The sequence below is a fragment of the Rattus norvegicus genome, chromosome 17, assembly GCF_021556685.1.
Source record: "Rattus norvegicus strain SHRSP/BbbUtx chromosome 17, alternate assembly SHRSP_T2T, whole genome shotgun sequence".
Taxonomy (NCBI): domain Eukaryota; kingdom Metazoa; phylum Chordata; class Mammalia; order Rodentia; family Muridae; genus Rattus; species Rattus norvegicus.
The window spans coordinates 52,551,067-52,574,622 of NC_141550.1; the positions used below are offsets into that span (position 1 = coordinate 52,551,067).

General features: G+C 39.1%; 1 protein-coding gene across 2 annotated transcripts in view; it reads right to left on the reverse strand.

Moving 5' to 3' along the window:
• Positions 1-8,671, reverse strand: part of Vps41 (VPS41 subunit of HOPS complex) — a 157,872-nt gene extending 149,201 nt beyond the window's left edge. For both annotated transcript variants that reach the window (XM_087590677.1, NM_001399318.1), the window contains exons 1-2: positions 8,634-8,671; positions 968-1,006 (exon numbers count right to left, since the gene is read on the reverse strand). Coding sequence is in view for 1 of the 2 variants with exons in the window: in NM_001399318.1 (NP_001386247.1) it covers positions 968-1,006; positions 8,634-8,654 (60 nt within the window). In the remaining variant the exon portion in view is untranslated. The remainder of the gene's footprint in view (positions 1-967; positions 1,007-8,633) is intronic.
• Between the last annotated feature and the right edge of the window lie 14,885 nt (positions 8,672-23,556).

A 23,556-nucleotide genomic window follows, 5' to 3' on the forward strand; every position in this document is an offset into this window, starting at 1 on the left:
GTAGGCACTAAAACTACTTCAGTGAAATGTTAAGAGCCAGGACCAGAAAATGTCATAATATATATGATGCTGTCTGGAGGTTTAGAAACCCATCATTTCATAGAAAAAGCAAAATCCACATAAAATATGCAATAAATATCAACCAAAGATGAAATTATCACAGATACTGTCACACTGGTAGAAATTTCTTATAGGTTGGCAAGATACATTTTCACTTGCCTTCCCTAAATGAAATATTAAAAGAAAGCATGCTACCTATTAGTCCAACCACACAATTTGTATACTAATTAATTTGCATTATGCTCAGCCTATTTCTTACGCAGAGTTTTAAAGAGGAGTTTTTTAAAGCAGTAACAATTTTAAAAGAACGATTTTATTCCCTGTGAGTTATATCTTTTAACAAAACCTCCTAGTAGTTTCCCTTTTAGACAAATGAGCTATAACTTCATTGACTCAAACAGTATTATAGATAGGTGTAGTAGGCCTGGGATATATAATCATTCACGGACAAGCTTTGGGACTGAGGTGTGGCTCTGGGGTGAGACAGGTGTCTAGCAAATGTAAGGAGCTAGGAAGAATCTTCATAATTACAGGAGAATCCATATTATTGTAAAACCATAATGCAAAAACTAGCAGACTTTAATGGGTGGGGACTGGTTTCTAACACTTTATATCAGTCTTCCCAGTATGCATAACTGCAGGTGAAGACATCATTCAAAACAACAGATAGCGGTCCATGGGATGGCGGTTATAGCCTGTGCCTCAGAAGATGAAGAGAAATAGCTTGTTTGTTTATGCTTAAGCCAATCTGTTTAATGTTTGAAAGACAACTGGCATGCTATTCCTTAAGGATCTGTTTTACAGGCTACTTTTCTATTCTTTCAGCCCCTAAGAATGCCAGACTTTGTTGCTAAGCAAGCTTAAGACAGCATCAAGGTGAAGGACAAACCTGTATGCTCCACCTTACCTCTGACTCATCTGTAGATTCTTCAAGAGACTCAGTTTCCTGCAAGCACGGAAGAGAGAGGAGGTTAGAAAAGAAAACACATTTTGTAGTAGGAAAGTCACTGTATCCCATACCCCACCAGCTTTTCTGGAAACGTCATCTGCAACTTAAATACTCCTTTACAACTTCACACCTGGCTGTCCTGGAAGGGGGGGGGGGGAGTTGGACAATGACAAATGACACTAGGATATGACACTAATGGAAATCCATCTGGCAAAACTTCCCTGAGAGTACAGGGGAAAAAGAAACCACATGAAATGAGCCAGTTTTTATACTGAAATCTCTTATGTTCATGAGCCAAAATTACTGTTTTGCTAAAAGTTTGGAGAGGGATTGGTAGGATGGGGGTGGCTAGCTTGTGTGTGTTTGTTGAAACAGGTTCTCATGGTTGCCAGGCTGGCCTTGAACGCTCTAAGTAGCTCACAAGGACCTTGAATTTCTAATCATCTTCCTCTATATCCTGTGTGCTGGTATTTCAAGGCACCACAGCTGGTTTTTATCTAGTGCTTGAGACTGAACTGAAGGATCTGCGTATGCTAGACCAGAACTCTACACCTAAGCCACATCCCCAGCTCTAGAACAGTTCTTGTCAAAAAGAATCTCCCTCCAGTGGTACTTATCAGACACAATATAAACCCTTTAATAAACCAGTAACTCTAAGACAGATTCCTCCACTTACAACAGTTCCCTTTTTGCTGTACAATGAATCTTGCTGCTCTGGAAGAAACAAAGCAAAAAGAAAAAAATGGACTTGACTCCGCTAATCTCTCACCTGTCCACTGAAAGGAAGAATCTGCTGATGCCACGCATCCTCAAAGAGGTCAGCAAAATGAAGATTTACTTAACGTACTTATAGATATCAATAGCAATAAAAAGTTCCAACTAATATGCTGACACTGAATGTAAGCGTTTTACAATCCATGAGATAAACAAAGAGAACAACAAAAGAAGTGGGAACATTCTAGACTGAACATTTTACAGAGAGTCAGATGCATATTATACTTAATTCAAGACAGATAGCAACATAAATGTAAATTTGATGCTCAAAAACAGCATCATTTTATATGTCGAAAAACAATAAAAGCTTGGAGAAGGCAGATAACTCCTAGAGGAAGCTTAAGGAAAATATTGCCCTTGTCCTTGAAGAGCAGGACTGGGTGGGTGGGGGAGTGCCCTCATGGATGCAGGGGCTTGGAGGATGGGATAGAGAGTGTCCAGAGGGGTAACCGGAATATTTGAAATGTAGATAAAGAAAATAGCCAAGAAAAAATGAAGGAAAACAGAAAGAAAAGAAAAACAAAAAGAAAAAGAGAGATGTTACTTTCAAGACTTTTACTGTATATGTGTCCTTAATATGAGTAAAGCATAAAATCTTTTCTGAATGGTTGTACAGTTTATTTTAGTCAGTGTGACTCAGAATCTTAGAACTCTCATTAGTTTTGAAGTTGCAATCTTCTAAAACAACTGTTTATCTGCAATCCACACAAAAAGGGAAAAGAAAACTAACTTTCCTACCATTGGCCATTGGTTGTCCAGTTTATAGCATGTATCCCACCTACTCTTCTAGGCCATTTCTCCTCTGCACTAGCCATTCAATTCCTGGTTTTAGTCTATTTACAATCTTCATATATTTCTTCTACACATTCCACTTTTAAAATGAAGTCACTAGTCTAACAGAATAGAGGACAGAAATAATCCAAGTAAGCAGTACTAATTTTCCACAAGTATGCTACATAACAAAACACAATGGGAAAGGACCTGTCATTTATAATGAGGCTAAAAGAAAGTAGGTCTCTACATGTAAAAGAATAAAATCAACTCAAAATGGACAAAAACCCAAAGTTAAGCCACAAAATCCTGAAGCTCCATATAGAACCTTACTTGACTTTAGCCTTGGCACTGATTTCTTGGCTATCACACAAAAAACAGACTACAGATAAACAAATAAATAAATGGCTCTGCATTAAACTAAAATCTTCTGCATCACAAAGCAAATAATATACAAAGGCAGCTTATATGTTAGAAAAGAATATCTGTCAGCCACATACCTCACTAAGGGCTAACTTTCCAAGCTTGCAAAGAATTCACACAACTCAACAGCAACTTACCTAATTAGAAACAGACCCTAATTGACATTTTTATTCAAAGACACTAAAAAAATGGACAACAGGTACGTGAAAGGTTCACAGAATCTCTAATCATAAAAAAGGTTAATCAAAAACACTATCACTTCAGATAAGTGTGGGATGGCTTTTACCAGAAAGACAAGGGTGAGGAGATCCGTAAAGGTCCTGTTTATACTTGTATGTGCAATAGTAAAGAGGGAAATGTCAAATATGCAAACATAATAAAGCAGGTTTCTAAATACAGGGGTATATGTGGGTCACCAGACACAAAGCGACAGAATATAGGAATAAGTGTTCTAATGAGCTCAGGTACAAATTAAAGGCCACAGCTGCTAAGGATATACTCCATGAATTGTAAGGATTCTCACCAGAGAGCAGATTATAGTTATAGGAGAGATGGACAATTTCAAGAAGGGATAAGTATCTTCATGTTTCACTAAGGTAACCAATATTTACATCATGCTGTATACCTTAAATATACTGTACAAACTGACTTTATAGTTACTATTCTGACTTCATTACTAACCATCTACTATATACCACTCATAATACTAAATGTTTCCTTGTCTGTATGCCTCTAATACAGCATTTGTTCATCTCTAACCTCTTAGGCCAGGTACAGAGACTGAATTTAGAGGTTTCTAAAATGTCTCTGATCTCTGAGGTTCCTTGAATATTAAATAGCACTAGCAAAACAAGACTGTGATACCCATGCCAAAAACCTCTGTCTAGATTCTGATTTCCCACATCTTGAGTGTTAAAACATATCCTGTATCTAGAGTGCTAAAAATGTATTTGGTTACTCTTCCAGAAAAATTATACTGAACTAAGAACTCAAATATACATACTTGGTAAATGGGGGAGTGTCCACTCATGTGCCTCATTAAAACAATGTACACCACCAACCAACAGAGCTGATCCAGATCCTTAAAATCCAATTTCACACTTCTCCACACCAGAAAGAATGCAGTGCCAGAACTTGAGGCCTCAAGGCTTGGAGATCTCAGGGATAACTTGGGCGGTGCAGTTTCCTCCAGTTGGCAAAAGCTGAGAATGTGCTCCAGGACTTCATTAAGACCTCCGGTCAGCATTAGCACCAACTACCTGAACACATCTACACTTCTGTCCATGATAAACATCAGGTATGAGCCCAGCAGTTTCTTAGCTTCATTCTTTGACCAACCCTTCTACAGAGAAGTAAATAAAAGGCATAAAAATGCAAACCCAAGGAACAGGACTGAACCATGAGAAAAGTTACTGTTAAAAACTGCATGGTTTTCAACATTTTTAGTCTCAAGAAATCTCATATTTGAATCCCCCAAGAATGTAAGCTAGGTCTATATTGTTCTGTGTATAATGTAAGTCAACCTCACCAAAACACTCCACGAATACTGCGTGGCTTTCTACATGTAGGATAGAAGTGAAATAGAGATTTTCAGAGCAATGTGGGAACGAGGAGCTATCAGTATGTAAAAAGCTCCTGAGATAAGTGGATGCACAGCACTCTGAATGCACTTAATTCCACTGAATAATATAATAATATACTTAAAAAAATCACTGAACCGGGGAACTTCATGTCCAACCAAAACCTAGGGGAGAGGTGAGTTTTATTTTTTGCTTGTTTGGTTGGTTGGTTTGGGGGCTGGTTTGTTTGGCTGAAGCAGAGGTGATGAGCCAGCAGATATCCACTGACACAAATGAAATAGCCACGCAAACCTAAGCCCCAAGCTTAACAATAAACTCAGCAATTTACCTTTCTTTTCCAAACCTATCCCCCAAACTCAAAGCATCCACCTGAAGAACTTCCCCTAATGCTCTGTGTCAGCCCTGGGATATTCGACAGCTGCCACCTAGATTTTCTTCCCAAGGCACAGATCAGACTGATTACTGACAACCTCAATGGACCAGTGGTGGTCTCCCGGTCCTCAGTTTGTGATCTCCAATGAGATTTTCCTTAGGGTGTTCCTTCTGCTTAGCCCTGGCGCAATTCCACAGGGATCCTAATGGTTTCCAGCTTTAAGTAGGATCTCTAATTACAATGGAACTCAATGGTGACAGCCTAGGCAGCGGACTCAAGGCAGGTGTCCTGCTGCTTCAACGTGAGTTTCGCTGTCATGGCTCTAAGTCCATGGTACCAACCTGAGACTTAAACTTGAAAAGCACTGGCTATTTTTAAACATTCACTTTCTTTTACAGCCCAGCTTTGGTTGCCCCAGCCAAACCTGGATATGGATAATTAATCTTTGTCCTATTTATACTCTAACTATTTCCCCATAACCACTTCAATAGATTTCATAACAATAAGTCTTAGAGAATAAATTTAAAAGAAAAAAAACAGAGGCACTGAAATACAGACAGACCGAATTTTTATTTTATACACGTGGAGCTATTCATAGGCATGGACTGTACCATCTGATAACCTACAATAAGGATGAAATTCCCCTAATTTTTAAGATGCAGCAGTGGAAATCAAAACAAAAACTGTCTCATCCGGCCAAGGACCAAATGGTTAATTTTGTGGCTGAGTAGAGTGGGTGGAGGCTAAGAGAAAGAAGTGTGGAGAAGGTGACTCATATTACACGTGAATTACTAACATCCCGACATTTTAAATATGATACAATGATACACACAAACTATACTGAAGAGAATTCACAATGTGACAATTACGAGTGTTCTCTTTCTATTAAATTCACTTTGGGTTTGAAAACTACTAGCTCCTGGGGAGATACAGACATGAGTAAGCTATAGTCCTCATTCTGAGGACTCAGCAATCCGTAGGAGACAAATAAACCACCAACCAGACTTCAAGCAGAGTGTTATTCATGAGAGGTCGGGACAAACACTGTTGGGCATCTGTGACTATGAAAGCCACCTATAAATCGTTCCAGAACTAAGCAAAACTGCTGGTTACAAGAATTCCAGGCAGAATTGAGGCTATTAGCTTTCTGTGAACTATAAAACACAAATGTTACGTTTACAAAGTACTTTTTCTATATTCAGCAAAATCAAGGTTTTCATTATGACTTAAAGACATCTGTTTATCTCTACTCAAACAGTGTTTTAGCTTTAAACTGCAAAAAAAATGTATAGTATGTTAACTCAATGCAGATGTCACCGTTTGGGCTGTTCATAAAGTTAAAGTAGAAACAATCATCAAAGAACACAACGATCAGGAAAGAGAAGACAATGGGCTTAATTTTGTGCTATTCCTCTTGGGAGGAATTTTGCATTTACAAGACATGGTACCAAGAAAATGCTTTGCCTCCCTCTATAATTTGTCGTGGTAGTTCATTTAATACACATGTCAACCGCTAACGTACTCAGAAGGGAGAAAAAAAGATGTCATGGTTTCCAAATAATATTCAAGGTGCCAAAATATTAGCAGCACCAATCCAGAAAAAAAAAAAAAGAAAAACCTGCTCATGTTTAAACTAAGATATGAATATTATTTATTTATACTTTTCCAAATATTAATTTTTATGAATTTTTATGAAAAGACAATTTATGAATGTTTGCTTCATTCTGCAGCAAACAGTAGACTACTGGTCTTTCTTAAGGCTACATTGATACTAATGGGAAAGAAATGCTTTTTCCAATAGTACATCAGCTGTTAAAACATTACAGCAGAAATAAGGGCTAAATGGAAAACCACTGAAATAAGGGCTAACTCCACATCATAAAGTATATGTATATTTCACATATATATATTTCATATGTATATTCATATATAATATTTAAACTTAGGTTCTTCAGCATACTTTAAGAAGCAAAGTAGTGTAGTGAAGAAAACATGAGCTTTGGAGACGTGACACTAAAACATAGATGTAAGCATGAGACAGTTCAAATTGACTGCATTTCAATACATTTTTCTGTAAAATTCAATCATTTAATATATTAAGTACCAAGCAATATCCCAATATCAGCCATCAGTACTGAATAAATTCTTATCATGTGGCATGGAAAATTGAGAATATGCAAAGAGAAATAAAAAGTTTAAGAAATAAGTATTATGCAGAATTATATCAGAAGGTGGTTTCAAAGAGTGAGCAGGGAGCAGCAATTGGAAAGCACAAATCTACAGAAACTTGAGGAAAGCAAGGGAGAAGGCCTTGCAGATATCAGAGATCATGAAAAGGACCAGCGTGAGCAAAGGCTCTGCAATGGGAACATGTCTGGCCCATTTACAGAACGCAAGAAAGGCCGTGTGACACAGAATGGCTGGTGTAAGGGAAGAAGACCACAGCAGCAAATGAAGTCACAGAACAGAGGAAGGGGTAGCTGTTCAAGGCCTTAAGGGTAATTGCAATATGGGCACTGTTTTACCACAGTTTGGAACGAGAGGATTTGCGACATGGAGGTTTTATATGACATCCAAATCAGAATAAATATTTCCCTCACAGAATTCTTTTGGAAAGACCAAATGCCATGTGTAAGGATCTTTTTAAACTCGAAAGCACTGCACAACGATGAATCATGTTATCTGTCTGATTTTCTACATTTTAACATCAGACCGCCTTAGCAAATTCCTCTTCAACAATGAGTGGGAATATAAGGGCTACTCCATATATCACACTGGATCTAATCTAAAAGCCTAACTTGGACTTTTCTTTACTACAAAACCACAACTATATTTCAATGTGAAATGGAAATGCTCAATATTAAAAGCTGTCTTGCACTAGTCAAACTAAGCAAGGTCTGCTGTGAAGGCAATTTCTCTTTTCCTTGGACCTGCACTGCAAAAGACAGTTTGCATAAATGATGGTAAGAGGCTCCTGTCAATGCAATAACAAAACCCAAATTTTTCCTTGTCAAATCACTTAACTTTTGGCATACTCGAAATAAAGCACAGATGTGAACAGTAAAAAGTACACAAGTAAATGTCTCTTGGGACAGTAAAGAGCTCATCACCATATATGTCTTAAGGGACATCACAGAAACTGGCAGGCAGGCCATTTAATATATGGGGGGGGGGAAATATGTTATATGCATATACACATATGTATATGTATACATATATACACACATATATATACCTATATACATATACTTATGGGGATCTCTTCCAAGTTCTGGCCTTAGTGTTCTATTTTGTCAGTTTCATTTAATTTTGTCTTTCGCCCTGTATGTGTGGCTATCAGAAAATCTGTATGAAAACAAGGCAATAATTTCTACTCAGCACCCCAGTGTCACTTCTGAGCTACAGATGGACGTTGCCATCCAAGTCTTGCCAGCAACAGGAATAATCCTTAAAGCCTTGCATAGCAGTCCACTCTTGACTTGCTTTCTTTGAAAAATTCCATTTAACATGAAAGCCTCAGAAAGGCTGAGCCCAGGCAAGGCCGGCTAGGATGATGCGGGTGTGCAAGGCGCTATCCGCGCCAAGAAGGGCCGCCCCAACTCGCCCGGCCAGAGCTACCACGTTCCTAGTACTCAGCGTCCCAGAACCCCTCACTCGGGTCTCCATGTCCCGGCTGCCCCAAACTAGTTCTGCCAGCGTTTACCTGCTCCTCTGCTTCCGCCATAGCTCAGTCTGAGAGTCACATGACATACCCGGAAATAGGAGAAACTAGTCCCTGGGCCAGAGCCTACTGGGAAATGTAGTTTTACCCACACACCAGTCTGGTTTCTTAGCCAGCTCTCTCTCTTTTTTTTCTCAACAGAGTCATGTTTAAAAGGCTCCAATATATCTATAGTTAAGGCTAGATATTTATTTTGTTGTTGGTCCACGTTCTGTTGTTATGTAGCATTAAGCACTTTCTATTTCAGGCTCTGGATTACAGTAAAAGTATGAATTATCTCGTTTAGTCCTCTCTGCAATCTCTACTGTTCTCTCTATTAACAGGGAAAGGATAGTAACTCAGGGACCTCACTAAACTTACACTTGAAGCCTAGGTTTAGAATCCATCCCTTTCCGAAGCCTAAGACTACCGTATCAAATGTTCTTGAGTCTGATATGCTGCTGTGCTTGCCCGCTCCCTTTTTAAAGTGATAGTGACTACAAAAGAATGTTTACAGTGTACGGTAAGAAAATAATGTGTATACCTGCAAAGATTTAGTATCTTGGTACATTATATTGACATCTTTCATTTTAATTTAAAATTTAATTTTATTTGTACAGATATTTTGTCTGCATGTATGTCTGTGCGCACTTACGAACTTCGTGTCCTCAGAGACCGGAAGAGCATATCAGATTCCCTGGAATTAGAGATACAGATATTTGAGAGCTGCCATATAGCTGTTGAGAATCAAAGCTGGCCCACTAGGAGAGAAAAAATAGCGACGGACATATAAATAGTGAATCTTATAAATCTCTAGTGTTTAATTGCTTGCTAAACTTACATTGGTGATCGTCAAGATAAAATGTAAGTTTGTCATTTGTAAAATCTGAAAAACATCCTTAAGAAAATTTGACCTACCCTATGTTTCTGGACAAAATAAACTGTCTTTCTTATTCTGTGGGAATCCACTCGTCTTGTTCACGGATAACCGTTGTCTGTTTAGTGTCCTAGGCAGCTAGGCAGAGAGGGCAGCACAGTTGGCAGATTGTGGCAGATGCCTCAGTACCCCTTCCTTCCCTGTGGCACACACTGACTCGAGCCTAGTAGGAAGTCACATACTTAGTACTATGCATTTTCCTTAGTGTCTAGATGATGCTATCTCATCTCATGATCCAAAGTGACCCAGAAACCATGATGATGTCATCTTTCAGACACTTGTCTTCTCCCAAAGGCCTAAATAGTCTCCAGTTCTTGCTGGGGCCCCTCTTTCAGCCTGCTCATCATTCACCTAATTTGGACACCCACAACCAAGGGTCCTAGGTCATGTTTGATCGAAGAGTTTTTTATATGTTATTAAGCAGCCCAGGCCCAAACAACATTCATGACGGACTTCAAGCTACAGAAAGACCTTGTTGTGAGCAGTTTTTTTAATCGGCAGGAGCCTAAAGAGTCTACCTCCTTCTTTCTAAGGTACCAATGACCAACCACACTTCAGATCCATCAAGCTCACCTAGGAAACCATAAGTTTCTTGAGTTTACAGAGCATGGCTGAAGGGTTACTGCCTGGAGCACCAGTGGACCCAAAGCAACTGCGGTGCAAAGTTTTCACCTTCCCATAACAAAAGATGGAGTTTCTTTTCCTTGTTTTCCCATAGCCTATGTACTCTAATCTCTTACAGAAACTATGAAGGCATATGCAAATAGGACAAAGTGGCATGATACTGGCTGAGATCTGAGGTTGGATACTCAGGTGAGGTCCAGTGGCTCTCCCTACTTCCTCCTATGAAACAATGTCAGTCGTCAGCAAGCCCCGTTGTGGTCGTTTACAAGCAGATGAAGATGAATACTGTTTGACTCAGAAGTCAGTGCTAGGCAATATGCCTCTGATAGCAGATGCATAGCGAGCCGTAAGTTTAATTTCCATGGGAAATAGAAGAAGCCTAAACCTTCTGTTCCTCTGATTTTCTTTTACAAGCCATCATTTTCCCTTTTTCCACTGTGAACTGGATCTACAGAAGCCATTGAGACTGCATCCTCTTCAGACTGGCAGTCTCCCATTTCGATCAGACACAGTCAAGAAAGAGGAAGACAAAAGCATGATTATAACCATGATTTTCTCCTTGTTTTACTGTTCATTTTAATTTTGATAAGAATCAGTCATACCTAGCTGGGAAAGTCACCACTCTCAAATGAAGGTTTGTTCTGGACAACAGTATGTGATCCACTCCATCCACTTCAAATTTTTTGATTTTGTTGTTCAGTTTTTTGAGACCAGGTCTTACTATACAACCCTGGCAAGCTTAGATCTCCATATATAGACCAGGCTCCCCTTGGACTTACAACTCATAGCCTCCCAAGTGCTGCGATTAAAGGCATGGGTCACCATGTGCAGCCCTCAAATTTTGATGACTTCACAGTCCTTCTTTCTTTTTAGGCGGGATTCTTCTTAACGTTACCTGCTGTTGAAAGTCTTCCTTGAAAACGTCCTCTGAAGGATGAAGATATGGACCAGTGGTTAAGAGTGCTTGCGGTCACCATCTTCAGGAGTCAGCCTGAACACACACATATGAATATATGTCATGCTCACACATAGACACACAGATACATGTACACTAAACAATAAATAATAAGGTGATAATTTCAAAATTAGAAGCAAAAGTTCTTCGGAAAACTCAAATCAGCCAGGGCTGCAACTCTAATTTCATTGCTGATTTTCCTGTCTCCCTATCTGCCTGCCTGCCTGCCTGCCTGCCTGTCTGCCTGCCTGCCTGTCTGTCTGTCTGTCTGTCCGTGTTTATTTTTCCAGCAGCTGGATAGAGCTGTAGTTTTGTATGTTGAAAGAGCGCTCTCTAAAGATTCTCTGAAGGGCACACCCTTTCATCCACTCCACGAGTTCTGCTCCTGGAAACATTTTAATGAAGAACCTAGCAACACGAGCCTAGGCAAGCAAAGCCGGAAGCCCATTTACTAGTTCTGGCCCACGGTGGACTTTCAATTTTGTGGAATGAAGAATGGTTGAGCTGTTTTCTTTCTCAAAGGGGTAGCTGTGTGATAGATTGAAGAAGCAGCTGAAGTTAGCCACACATTCTTCTCTACTCACTCAATCCCTGAGAGCCCTCAGACAGTGCTCGCCACATCTGCCATCATCACTACATTCAAATACAGTGAGCAGGGGATCCACTGGGCACGAGGGAAGTGAAGCGGCCCAAGCATACAAACTTTAAACCTACTACAGGCTAGGCTCATTCTGGGCTACTAGGCAGAATAAAATTGGCATAAAAACCTCTGAACTCCAAGTTTTCTCCTGTGGGAGCTTCAGGTTCCCTTATCTGAAAGGTCCTAGCACTTCTTCTTGCTACTCAAAGGACTCTCCACAGACCACCTGGGACCTCATTAGAACTGAATTATTAGAATTATTATTATCATTAGAACCGAACTCCAATTATTCAGTAAGTCCTTTTGAGTGACTTACTAGACAATAATTGAATTGCAATAATGACCTCAGATTATACAGACATAGGTTGAAGCTTGAAAAGTGATTGGCCTAACAGTCCTTAATTCTATACCAGATCACATACATTTTAATACACATTGTTTGTTCACCCTCTCCCTTCAAGCTATGAGAGGGGAAACTCTGTTAAGCAAGGCGGTATCCCTATATAAGACTTGAAACTTGTTACTTGGTATTAGAGACCTGACCTCAGCTTGTCTATTTACAGAGTGGTTTGCTGACTTGAAAGATCTGTCTCTACAGTCACTTGTTGTCTCAACAGGTTTGAAACAATATAGTAACTTAGTAACTTATGATACCCATTCTATTCATAATATCCTTATCTCATTTTAAACAATACAGTGGCTTCAATGTTGACACTCGTGAGATAATGCTTCTAAGCTTAGCGAGGAGAACTCCTCCAAGTGAGAAGGTGACCTTAAGAAAACATCAGCCTCTTAGACTTTCTGACAAAGTGGCAGTTTCAAGAAACCTCCCCAGTCCTGAGCTTATGTCTTGTTACTCTGGCCTTCCCCTCAAGGTGTTTATGTATTTTCTGCTCAATTTATTTTAGGGAGAAGATGATATTAGGCATTAGACTGCTACCTTGTTCGTCTAAAATCTTCAGGATGAAACGACAATCAAACTCACAGCACATTACACTACTTGCTTCAAGTAGCGTCCTAGCCTTTCCTTAGTTAACTTTCCCAGGAAAGAATGGCTAGAATAATATTGATGTTATCTTTAATGAAGAATAAACCTTGATTTCTTTCACATTTTAGTTTTTACAAAATGGAACCCACTGAAACCTTTGTCTTCTACTATGAGGAACATTATTTAAATACACAACTGACCAGAAATGTCAACTGGTGACTCCTGCCTCTAGTTTTTATGACTTTTTTTTTAAATCCTGAGATACTCAATTTATAAAGAGAAAAGATTTATTTTAGCTCACAATTTGGGACATTTAATCCAGTGTGTGTGTGTGTGTGTGTGTCCGTGTGTGTGTGTGTGTGTGTGTGTCTGTGTGTCTGTGTGTCTGTGTGTCTGTGTGTGTCTGTGTGTGTCACCCCTCCCCTGCTTCCCCTTCTCTGAGAAAAGGCAGAGTCCACAGTGGGAGTGAAAATAAAAACATTCCATGGTCTAAAAGCAAAAGGATGAAAAAAGGGGACCAAGGTTTCACTGCCTCCTCTAAAGGACATCCACCCCCCCTAATGCCTCTCATTGGATCCTCATTCTTAGAATATTCTATAGAATATTTGAAAGCACCAGGCTAGTGGTCAACTATGCCTTCACCACTTGGGTTTTCAGAAGGCACTTATCCATGGGACAGAAATGAGTAAACCCATTAGAATTTTAAAATAATTCTTTTTAATTATAAACATATGTTCATACATGTAATTGGAAAGTTAAAATCTGTACATGACATACAATTTAAGAGCTATTAGTAACTCCTCAATTCAGGCTGCCATGGCCGAATACATCTTTGTATTCTGTATGCCCTCTCCCTCAGCCATCCCCCAATCCTGCTTTCTCTGTATTTAAAGATTTGTTTTCTAATAAAAACATGTAATCAAATTTTGTCATGTTTTCTTCACTGAGTCCTGTTTAAAACTCACTTTGAATTAATACTATATCCTAAAATATTCATTAAGTGGTGCTTATTATAGCTTTGTTCTATGAGAAAATCCTAATCATGATAAACATTCTTTTTGTCCTGTGTTTTAAGTATAGCTAAAACACAGCATTGCTCTTGTCCAGTTGGTAAATATTTCCTTAAGAACATGTGTTGAAAGGATATCGCCTGACCACTGATGCCTTTTAAGTTATCACAACATTTCTTTTTGTAAATACTACAAAAAGTCTCTTAAAGACTCATTAAATACTGATGTGTACTGATAGGCAATACTTAAGATCGTCTCAAACTACATGTTAAAATGATATTTTGAACACTAGAGGAAACAAGTTTTAGGTGATACAACTTTGGAAAATTAAGATGTAAAGTAAGCATGGGATTCCAACTGTGTGTCTTTCTATCAGGTATTTTTGGACCATCTGTTTGAAAGGATTATGACATAGGCTGTGTGTCTGCAACCCACTTACGGAAATGCTTTCACGTTTTTGACAGAAGAGCACAAAACAATTTTTTTTAAAGCATGAATTCAATCTGTCCTGAATCCAGGTGTTTGACTGTGCCAGGAAACTGTATTATATAATAAAACTCTTTCATTTTCAATCAAAATTTTGAAACCAAGTACTCGACACATCCTGCCACTAAATCCAAATACTATTTACAAAACAAGGTCTGCTTTTCAGTAGGATCTTAGGTCAAAATATGCTTGTAGATGAGCCCAGCTTCGCTCTCTTATATATTGAGCCCTTCAGACATAAAGGCAAACTAACACAGTTCTGCAAGAAGAGGAAGGATGGAGGAAGCACCGAGGATTTGCTGTACGAACTGAAAACAACAAGCATTCTCTAAAATGGTACTGACTAATATTCATAAGCTAATATTAATAAGAATAAAATACTCTTATTTAAAAAAATAATAGTATGAACCATTGATAGTCTGGTTGCTATTTAATCACAATACAGCCAACTCCGCAGATGATATGAACATAACAAGGCATATTGCTGTCACTGTGAAAGGAATTAAAGGAAGAAACACCATTACTTAGTTCAAATATTTTGGACCTTGACTAAACAGTAGTTTACCATGAAAATGAAATTTAACCAGCACAGGGCTTTATTTTTATGTGTTGTCTTTCCATTGCCTCCTATCATTTATTGCTCTTACAAGGCTGGAATGTGACCAACGGGAATCTCAGCTGTCACAAGTGCCACTCTTATCACAGTAAAATGAAACTTTCATCACAAAAATCCTGATTTGACCACCACTACTCAGGCTGTAGCCCTTCTAATTGTACACAACTAAAGGAGAGCAACAAAAAGAAGTAAATTCAGAAAATGAGGAAGTGGGTGAGGTTAGACTGGAAGTGAAGCCAGGCCAGTGCCCTTAGGTGAACTTTATCAGACTCCTTCGTGGTACAACTCAGGATCTGCACCTAGAGATTCAACCAGTCTCAGATAATATTCCAAAAGAAAAGAAACAAAACAAAACAATTGCTCGTGTACAGCTCACTGAAAATTATTTACATCAGTTTTCAAGGCATTTTCATTGCATTAGGATTATAAGTAAGCAAAAGATGATTTCTATTTGACAGGATGATGTGTGTGGGTTTGACGTAAGCCTATACTGTTTCCCATAAGGGACTTGAGGATCTGAGAACCTGAGAAATTCTGAGGTTCCTGGAACTAGTTCACTGTGGCTAATTTGAGTAGTACTTGCATTTTAATTCAGATCAAATGACAATTACTTGAGAGAAATAGTTCTGTGGCATAACCAAAACAAAGGCCATAACTTCTCCAAGAGGTGACCATGAGCTTCTGGGATACTTTCTGCAGTGTCTCCTCCCCGCATGCTCTCAAGGCTCTCTCTAAGCATTTCCTTTAGTACCCATCTCTCACTGTTTCTATAGACTCTGCCTCAAACAAGAAGGTGCTACCCTTTCTCCTCCCATAAGTCTAATGACAGAGACATTCTGTGTTGAGTATTTATTATATATAGGTCTGTTATTAAATCATGTGTCCTTTCCCTTTTTCCCAAGGCTTCTCTCCTTACTACCCATGCCCAGACTCAATATTCATACCATACCAGGGTCAACCCTGGCTAACTACCCATACCAAAGCTCATACCCTGGCTCTCCACCCATACCAAGATCAATTCTGGCTAACCACCCCTACCAAGATTAACCCTGGCTCACCACACATACCCCCACCAAGCTCACACTCTAGTTCCATGCCCATTATTGATCAATATTCATTTCCTGAGATTGTTGGAATTGAGTGTTATAGAGACCAAACTATTTTCTGATGTTTATCTTCTGCCATATGTTGTAGGAAACTTTTTGTTGAAACAAGTTCAAATACATTTTCCAGTGCACACGAAGAATTGTACCTGACGTGTACACACATACAAACTTTGCTTTCTCCTCTTCTCAGTCCTTGCATTGTCTCTCTAGTAGGCTTTAGAAGAAACTATCTTATTTCCCAGCATCAAGGAATCAAGGAAAGTTATGTTTAGATAAAGATAGGCTATGTTCTGTGCTCTTTGGATGCTGGTCATAACTGCCTACTTCCACACCCCCCTAGTATATTCCCACTTGGGTCTAACAATAATCAAGGCTGAACTCACCTTTCTGATGCTCACTGAATCTTCAGCCAGTAACTGATTTTACCCAACATTCCTGTGTCTCAGATGAGCAGTCAGCCAGACCAACAGCCAGAGCCATTTTAGAAGCACTTTCAAGTTCATGAAAAAACTGTAATTCAAAAATGTTGGCTATATTAAATGGTTCAGGAACCAGATCAAAAGAAGTTTAGCCTTGAGTTTGCATTCCTAGTTGATCTGGAGTCAAGAGTCCGAAGAACAACACCTTCAGACAAATGCTAATGCCAAAATCCAGCCACCATGCCATAAACAACTATTTCCTCCTGTCTCCTCAGTGGCATGATGCTGAGTTAACAGTCTACTGCTGTTCTGGATGAGCATAAAGCACTTTGCAACCAAGACTTACATGTAGCTTTGCAAAATAATGCTCCCCTAAAGAGGTACAGTTTACTCTCAGAGTGGAATCCATTGTTTACCCCTCTTACAATAGTTGGAAATCTTTCCTCTAACAAACAAAAATAAATTACAGTTCTTCTATATTTCTAACAATCTGAAAACCCTGCCTGGTTCACACTTTGGTTCACAATTTGCAAATATTATCAGAGACTCTTAGATGCTAGCCTCAGGATGGAAGAAAATAAATAGACTTTGCTAGTGGTGGTCTTTACAGATCTGGAGCTATTTCAAAATAATGTCATCCCTGGAAGGGAATGTTGGATATAGCCATAAGCTGCTCTCTGAGTGCCACCGTGCTACAAATTGCTGCCTGGCCAATGCCTCTAATGTGTCTATAGACAAGTCATTTCACCCTGGAATAGTGCCCCTCTGTTTAGAAGAGGCCTCAACAAAAGTCCCAAGACAAGAGCCTCTGCAAGATTTGAGTTACCTGAAGGGCATCATCCATTTCAACCAGCAAATTTCCACCAGAGTAAACAGTCAAGTGGGATGTATATTCTTGCAAAGCTAATGATTTTTGTTTGGTTCCTTGCTTCATGGTAGCTATACTAAGATAGCACTTAGACTTTGCCTCAAACCTGAGCTCTAACAATCATGTACACCAATGCAAGTGACAAACAGTAGTGTCTAGTTGAGTGTATTTACAAGCTTATTCTCATCGTTTACTGCAGCGAGATTTCTGAGTAGACTTTCATCTGATTTCTGCCAAAAATTGTAATAATTCAGTGCTTGTCTGAGAGTTCCCATGGGTTAGTTCTGGAATCTATATCAGACTCTTTCATACATGAAATGTTTCTAAAATCTTGACTTGCCAAATTATTAATACTACATCATCATTATATATTCCATGTAGATGATGGTTCAAAAGGCATATTTTCTACAACACATATTTGTGTGCCTACCTATGGTAGCTGTTAATTTAACCACTCTCTTGGAGTTAGCATAAAACATGTACCAAAGATTAAGAGACAGTTCTGCTGAGCTAGGGTGAGAGGAGCCTACGGAAAGCTAAGTGCACAGCGTGAGGGTATTGGACTAAATTCAGAGACACTACAGATGATTGCTATTTTGCTTAGTTTACATTTTTCTCCTTTTTTCTTCCACTTTCCCCCACTGAAAAATTCTAAGGCATGCTGTCTGTTTTCGAATGGTAACAGAAGGCCTTGGGCAGGGTCTTTTGGTTCTCTAGCACTTCCTGACGACAGCATCCTTTATTACAATTTCACTGTAGCCCCTGCACCGATTTCTTCCTCTTCACAGACATATTCTTCCTTTCTATTTCCTCTGCCTTCCTAAACCTTGGCAATAATAGAATGTAACCCAGAGCCACAAACCCTCGCTCTCCTAGGGTAGCAGTGATTGTAGAGCTGAGAGTGGCCACGTCAGGCTTCAAACTATGATCCATGGTTCAGCTCAACACCATTAAGTGGTGCTTGAAAGAGACTGCCTAAGTACATGGCTTGTGGAAGGATTTTTTTTTCTTCATGCTTTTCAGTGAGTCTTTCTAAAGAAATACATTTTGAGCTCTAAGAGCCTCTTTCAAAGTGGAGAGTATATTTGTAGGTTTCAAGAAATTAAAAACCAGGCCACCACCTGCCAGGGTGGTTAAAATAGGGCCCCACTCTTCTGGAGGAGGGGTCTGTCCAGGCTGGGAAAGGGTGTAAGCTTCCTAATAGAAGACAGGAGCTAATTCTTCAAATATGGAAGAACACACATTATTTTTAAAGATCACCTAACACATTAAAAAGATTTTAGGATTATTCGTGGGGGGGACACATGCACACATGCTTGCACACATGTGCATATACATGTTTGTGTACATGTTTTTAATGCATGTGGTGTGCATACATGTGACTGTTAAGTCCACGTGAGTGCTGGTGCTCTCTGAGACCAGTAGAGGCTGTTGGATTCCCTGGAGCTGGAGTTCCAGCTCGTTGTGAGTTGCCTGATATGAGTGCTGGGAATTGAGCACTGGTCTGCAAGAGCAGCAAGCGCTGATATCCACAGGGTCATTTCTCCAGTCCCTACAATTCACACTTTTAAACAGAGAAATGTAGCTGCTGATTGCATTACAGGATAAGTTACTAAGTAAAACAATGTACCTTAGTAACAGCATCCTTCCCTTGAATAATTTATCCTCTAGGTTTAGAGACTGTGTAAGTCTTTGTGGTCCCATGATCCAAAATGAGGAGCAATGTGAATATGGCAACCTACTTTTCTCAGTAACCCGGGCTCGCTCTCTCTTCTCTCTCTCTCTCTCTCTCTCTCTCTCTCTCTCTCTCTCTCTCTCTCATTTTGCTCTTAGCCCTTCAGTCTCCCCCCCCAAAAAAATTTAAAGAAAGAATGTTCAGGTAACAGAAGCTAAATGCACTAGAAATTATAGTCAAAGTTTAGTATAACCCTTCACATATTGACAATGAATTAATTAAACATCATATTGAGTGGAAGTATTCCCACTGAGTTTTCAAAGGACAGCTAGTAAATTTAAAATGTCATCATTAATTTATAATTGCTTCATAGCCATACTCTATTGTCATAGAGCCGAGTTCCACTGTTGGTTGACGCCATGTTGCCCATCTGTGGCTGACTCTGCTCCAGGAGACTTTTGCCACAGCACTGTGTACAGTTTTTAGGCTTTTCTATAAATTGTAAGGAAGAAGAGATAAAAGAGAAGATGCCTGGAAACATGAAAGGTTTACCTGTGGCCATGAATTAAGCTTCCGTTTCTGATTTCTAATTCATTACTTTTCTTAAAATAGCCTTGCTTTATGTCCTAAGGACATCACATTAGAACACAAGTATCCAACATCAGAGTCACAGTCAGAAATACCATGGATGTCTTTTCTCTACATGTTCACCTATGATAAACATAATCATAGTGATTTTTAAAATGTATTGATGTTCATACATGGGAGCCTTTTACATTTTAAGAACATTTAGCTTTACTTTCACGGTTGTGAGTACTTGCCTGCATGTACCTATGTGTGCCATTCTTGTGCCTGAATGTCTGTGTGTGTATGGCAGAAGAGGGAGTCAGAGTCCCTGAAACAATAGGGATGATTGTAAGTAGGTAGGGGACACTTGGAAAAGAACCCTAGTCCTCTTCTATAGCAGCAAGAACTCTTAATATACTGAGTCACGAGGTAAGTTTTCCTAACATCCTGAGAACTTAGTCATGACTATGTTTTATCCCTAATTAAAATATTCTACTAACTTTCCTTTGTAAGTCTGTTGTGTAAAGGTTTCTTCTGCATTGCTATCTTACCTTCTGGAGGGAGGAAGGTGTTACCCCCTCAACTCATAAATTAGGAAGGTAGATGATGGGGGGTTCCTTGATATTGAACAAACTAAATGGTTACTATGGAAAGAAGAGACTCCTCCAGTGGGGTAGCTGCTTGTCACTGTTTGGGGAACTGGAGCAGCACAGTTTTTATGTGTTGTTACACATGCCTGTGCAAAAGACTGTTAATGAAGCTATGTGAGACTCATCCATGCTTCCTGTAAGTATTCTCACCACATTCAATAAGGATCCCCAAGAATCTTTGGTTTACCAAACTGAATATAAAGGGGATTGGTTCTTTAGTCTGTTGTTGCCCTATCTAGGATGAGTAGAAATATAGAATTCAGAAAAGGTCACACAACAAAGGTAAGGTCTAAATTCTTCATCCAGGGCTGTTCAAGGTGTAGAGATTAAAATAAAGACACAAAGTCAAATGGCACGACTTTTAAAAACCTTATATACATTTTCCTTCCCGCTGTCCATGAATGTGGTGTAGTCTTCTCTCTTCCATCTGCTACCAGTGCCACGTGGGGAAAAAGCAACTCAGTGTTTCCATAAAGAAAGTTGAGCATCAACAACATAAAAAAAATGTCTGCACGTGGCCAGAGGCACAATAGGATCAGGACCTAGCACATCAGACACAGTTGCTGAACTTTTACTATCACCATGGATCAAATTGCTGGTCTTCCCAGCATTTAGGATGGCGTGGAAACCCAGTCCCCTCACACACATCATCTGAGGCAAGCACCTGGCTGTGCAGCTAGTACTCCATGTATCTTAAATCAACAATCAAGTCTGTGACTTTTTCAGATGAGCAAGTTGAAACATGGGAAGTTTATATAACTTACACCGTTCAGACGGAAAATGCAAGTCTCGGGATAAAATCAGGTCCTTTGATGGGCATAATATTCATATGTACAGATGTAGGAATAGAATATTAGAATGAAAAGAATAATAAAAAATAAAAGCTAAAAGCATGGATAATTAAATTTCTTAAACAGGACAGATTTCTTACAGAAAAACACTGCATTGGCAGGACTGGTAAAGAATGCGCTTTTTAAGAGAAATCATAACGTTACACTTTTTAAAAAACATTCTAAAATAAATATCTCTTGGTCTTTTATAGACAAGTAACCTTAGATTTTAGCAGGAGAACTGAAAGGCTAGGATCATAGTATATGCACAGTTAAACACAAGGAAACTCTGTTTCTATTAACTCAACATGCAGGACAGTAGACAAAACCATATGTGCTTATGTATCTTCCATTTTTCTTCATTGCGCCACTTAAAATGGGGATAAGTACAAGACTTAAGGTGTGTTTTGTAGCCTTCACCTAGAGAAGACTAAACACAGACCCTAAAGAACCAAGAATGGCCTCCGACAAAACAAATGTATATGTCAGGGGGCTCCTCCCCAGTGCTCTGTTCAGAAAATTATCTAATAATGGAAATGAACATGATTTTAAGCTTAAAAAAAAAAACAAAGAATGAAGAAATAGTGTTTCCCTCCCCAGTGCTTGTAAGATCCTATTAAAAGTTAGAGAATAAAACTTCCTTCTCTATCAATGTTGCTTTTTCCCATTAAGTAAATATTGATTTCCCCTCCCCTTTTGATACAGGATCCAAATCACCAGGGCTCTCTAGGTGCACTGCTTTGTGTGTTGCCTGCTGCTAAGCAGCCAACAGGGGGCGCTCTCTGCATATTTTGATGAAGGGAAAATGGATTCAATATGATTTTTAGGATTCTTTCATTTTCAAAGCATAAATAAAGACCGTGTCTCTTCAAAAACACAGAAAGGTTTTGGCGAATGTGTTCAGAGCAAAGCAAGACAATTCTTAGGCCAGTTGAAGGAAGCTTGAGAGAGATCCAGTACTTGTAAAGGAAATGTGAATTAGAGGCTCCAAGGGAATTTGGTCCCGTAATAATCTGAACCCGTGTTCATCAGTTGAACCTAAATTTTCTGGGCTATAAAGGCTAAATTCATTGTCCACATTATGAGATTTTTATTTGATGTATGCTGGCACAGAAGGAATAGACAGAGAGGGCAGGCCACCGCCACTGTGCTCCTGTGCACTTAACATGTTGTGATTTATTTTTTCCAACTCTGGAGTGCAAGAAAAGGATAATACATCCAAACGGGTCTCTCCTATGAGTAACGTTGATGTCCAGATGGCAAACAATAAGCAGACAGGATTTTACTACATAAAAATTTTAGAATATGTGGCACACTGAAATATCTAGTCATGTTTGAGACGTCAGGTTTTATACCTGGAAGCAGGACTTGAGTTCCTCTCATGAGACACAGAAACTTGGAAAGCAAGGCTGTTTTGAATTATTTGCTTCTGATGACATGTGACAAAGAGTGAAAGTAGCAAGTTCTCATTAGAAGAAAAGTCCACATGTGGCCAGACTGGCAAAATGTACCAGGACATATAATTTAAGACACCATAAGCACATGCATATGTGGAAAAATTTGAAAATAATTACTACTGGTTAGTGTTTATCACATTAATAAATAAAGTTTTTCACAGAATTTTTAAAGCCTGTATTTTGATTTATACAACAGAGACCTGAGAAAGAGTGATAGCCATGGTCATTATTCAACACATAACACAAGAAAAAAAGTGCATCTTAGAAACATATTTTGTTTTCTGTTTCTGGAGTCTAAACAACTTCCGGCTAAAAGACATATTTTGATTAAGATAATATTTTTCCCTAATCAATATTTTTTACCTCTGGGTTATTACTTCCTTGAAGGCTTCTCTGCCTTTCCCCCTTTCTAAATTAGTCCACGTAGCTTATAAGAAACCATCAGCCCTGCCATACACCACTGTTTACATTAAATCTTACCCTTAATATTTACTGCTAGGTGGCAGGGCTTGTCTCTAGCTTTTATGGTCTAGCGTCAAATCTTGCAGTGTGTGTTTTATACTTAATTGGAGTGGGGATAGGAGAGCAGGAGCAGAATTAACCATTCATGAAATAAGCCTCCTGTTGACTGGTATTCACATTTACACGTTGGTTGGCTAACAGTGACTATTCGTGAGTGAGACACCATAATGCATGTGATGTGCTTGCTTTACACATGTGCTCAGTAACATTATATATGTGTTCAACACCTACAACAGTAGCTGAAGACCTACTCTGGATTTCTGAATTTAACTCACTGCAAACCGGATAAACAATCTGTGGACCAACATGGAAAACTGTTCCACACTTTGAGCAGCTGTGGTCACAGACTGGGAAAGAAGGAAATGGGGATGGTATTCTAGCTTTCACTGCTTTCATTTCATTAAATGGCTTGCCTAACTAAACAGCAACAACACAACAAACAAGCAAACAGACAAACAAACAAAAAACACCCTATTGTATTTTATAAAAGGCCAATGATATGTTTTATAAAGCATGGTATGGTGAGGTGGGAGGGGTGACTCAATGGGCCCATACTGAAGGATCCCTTCCCCCTGA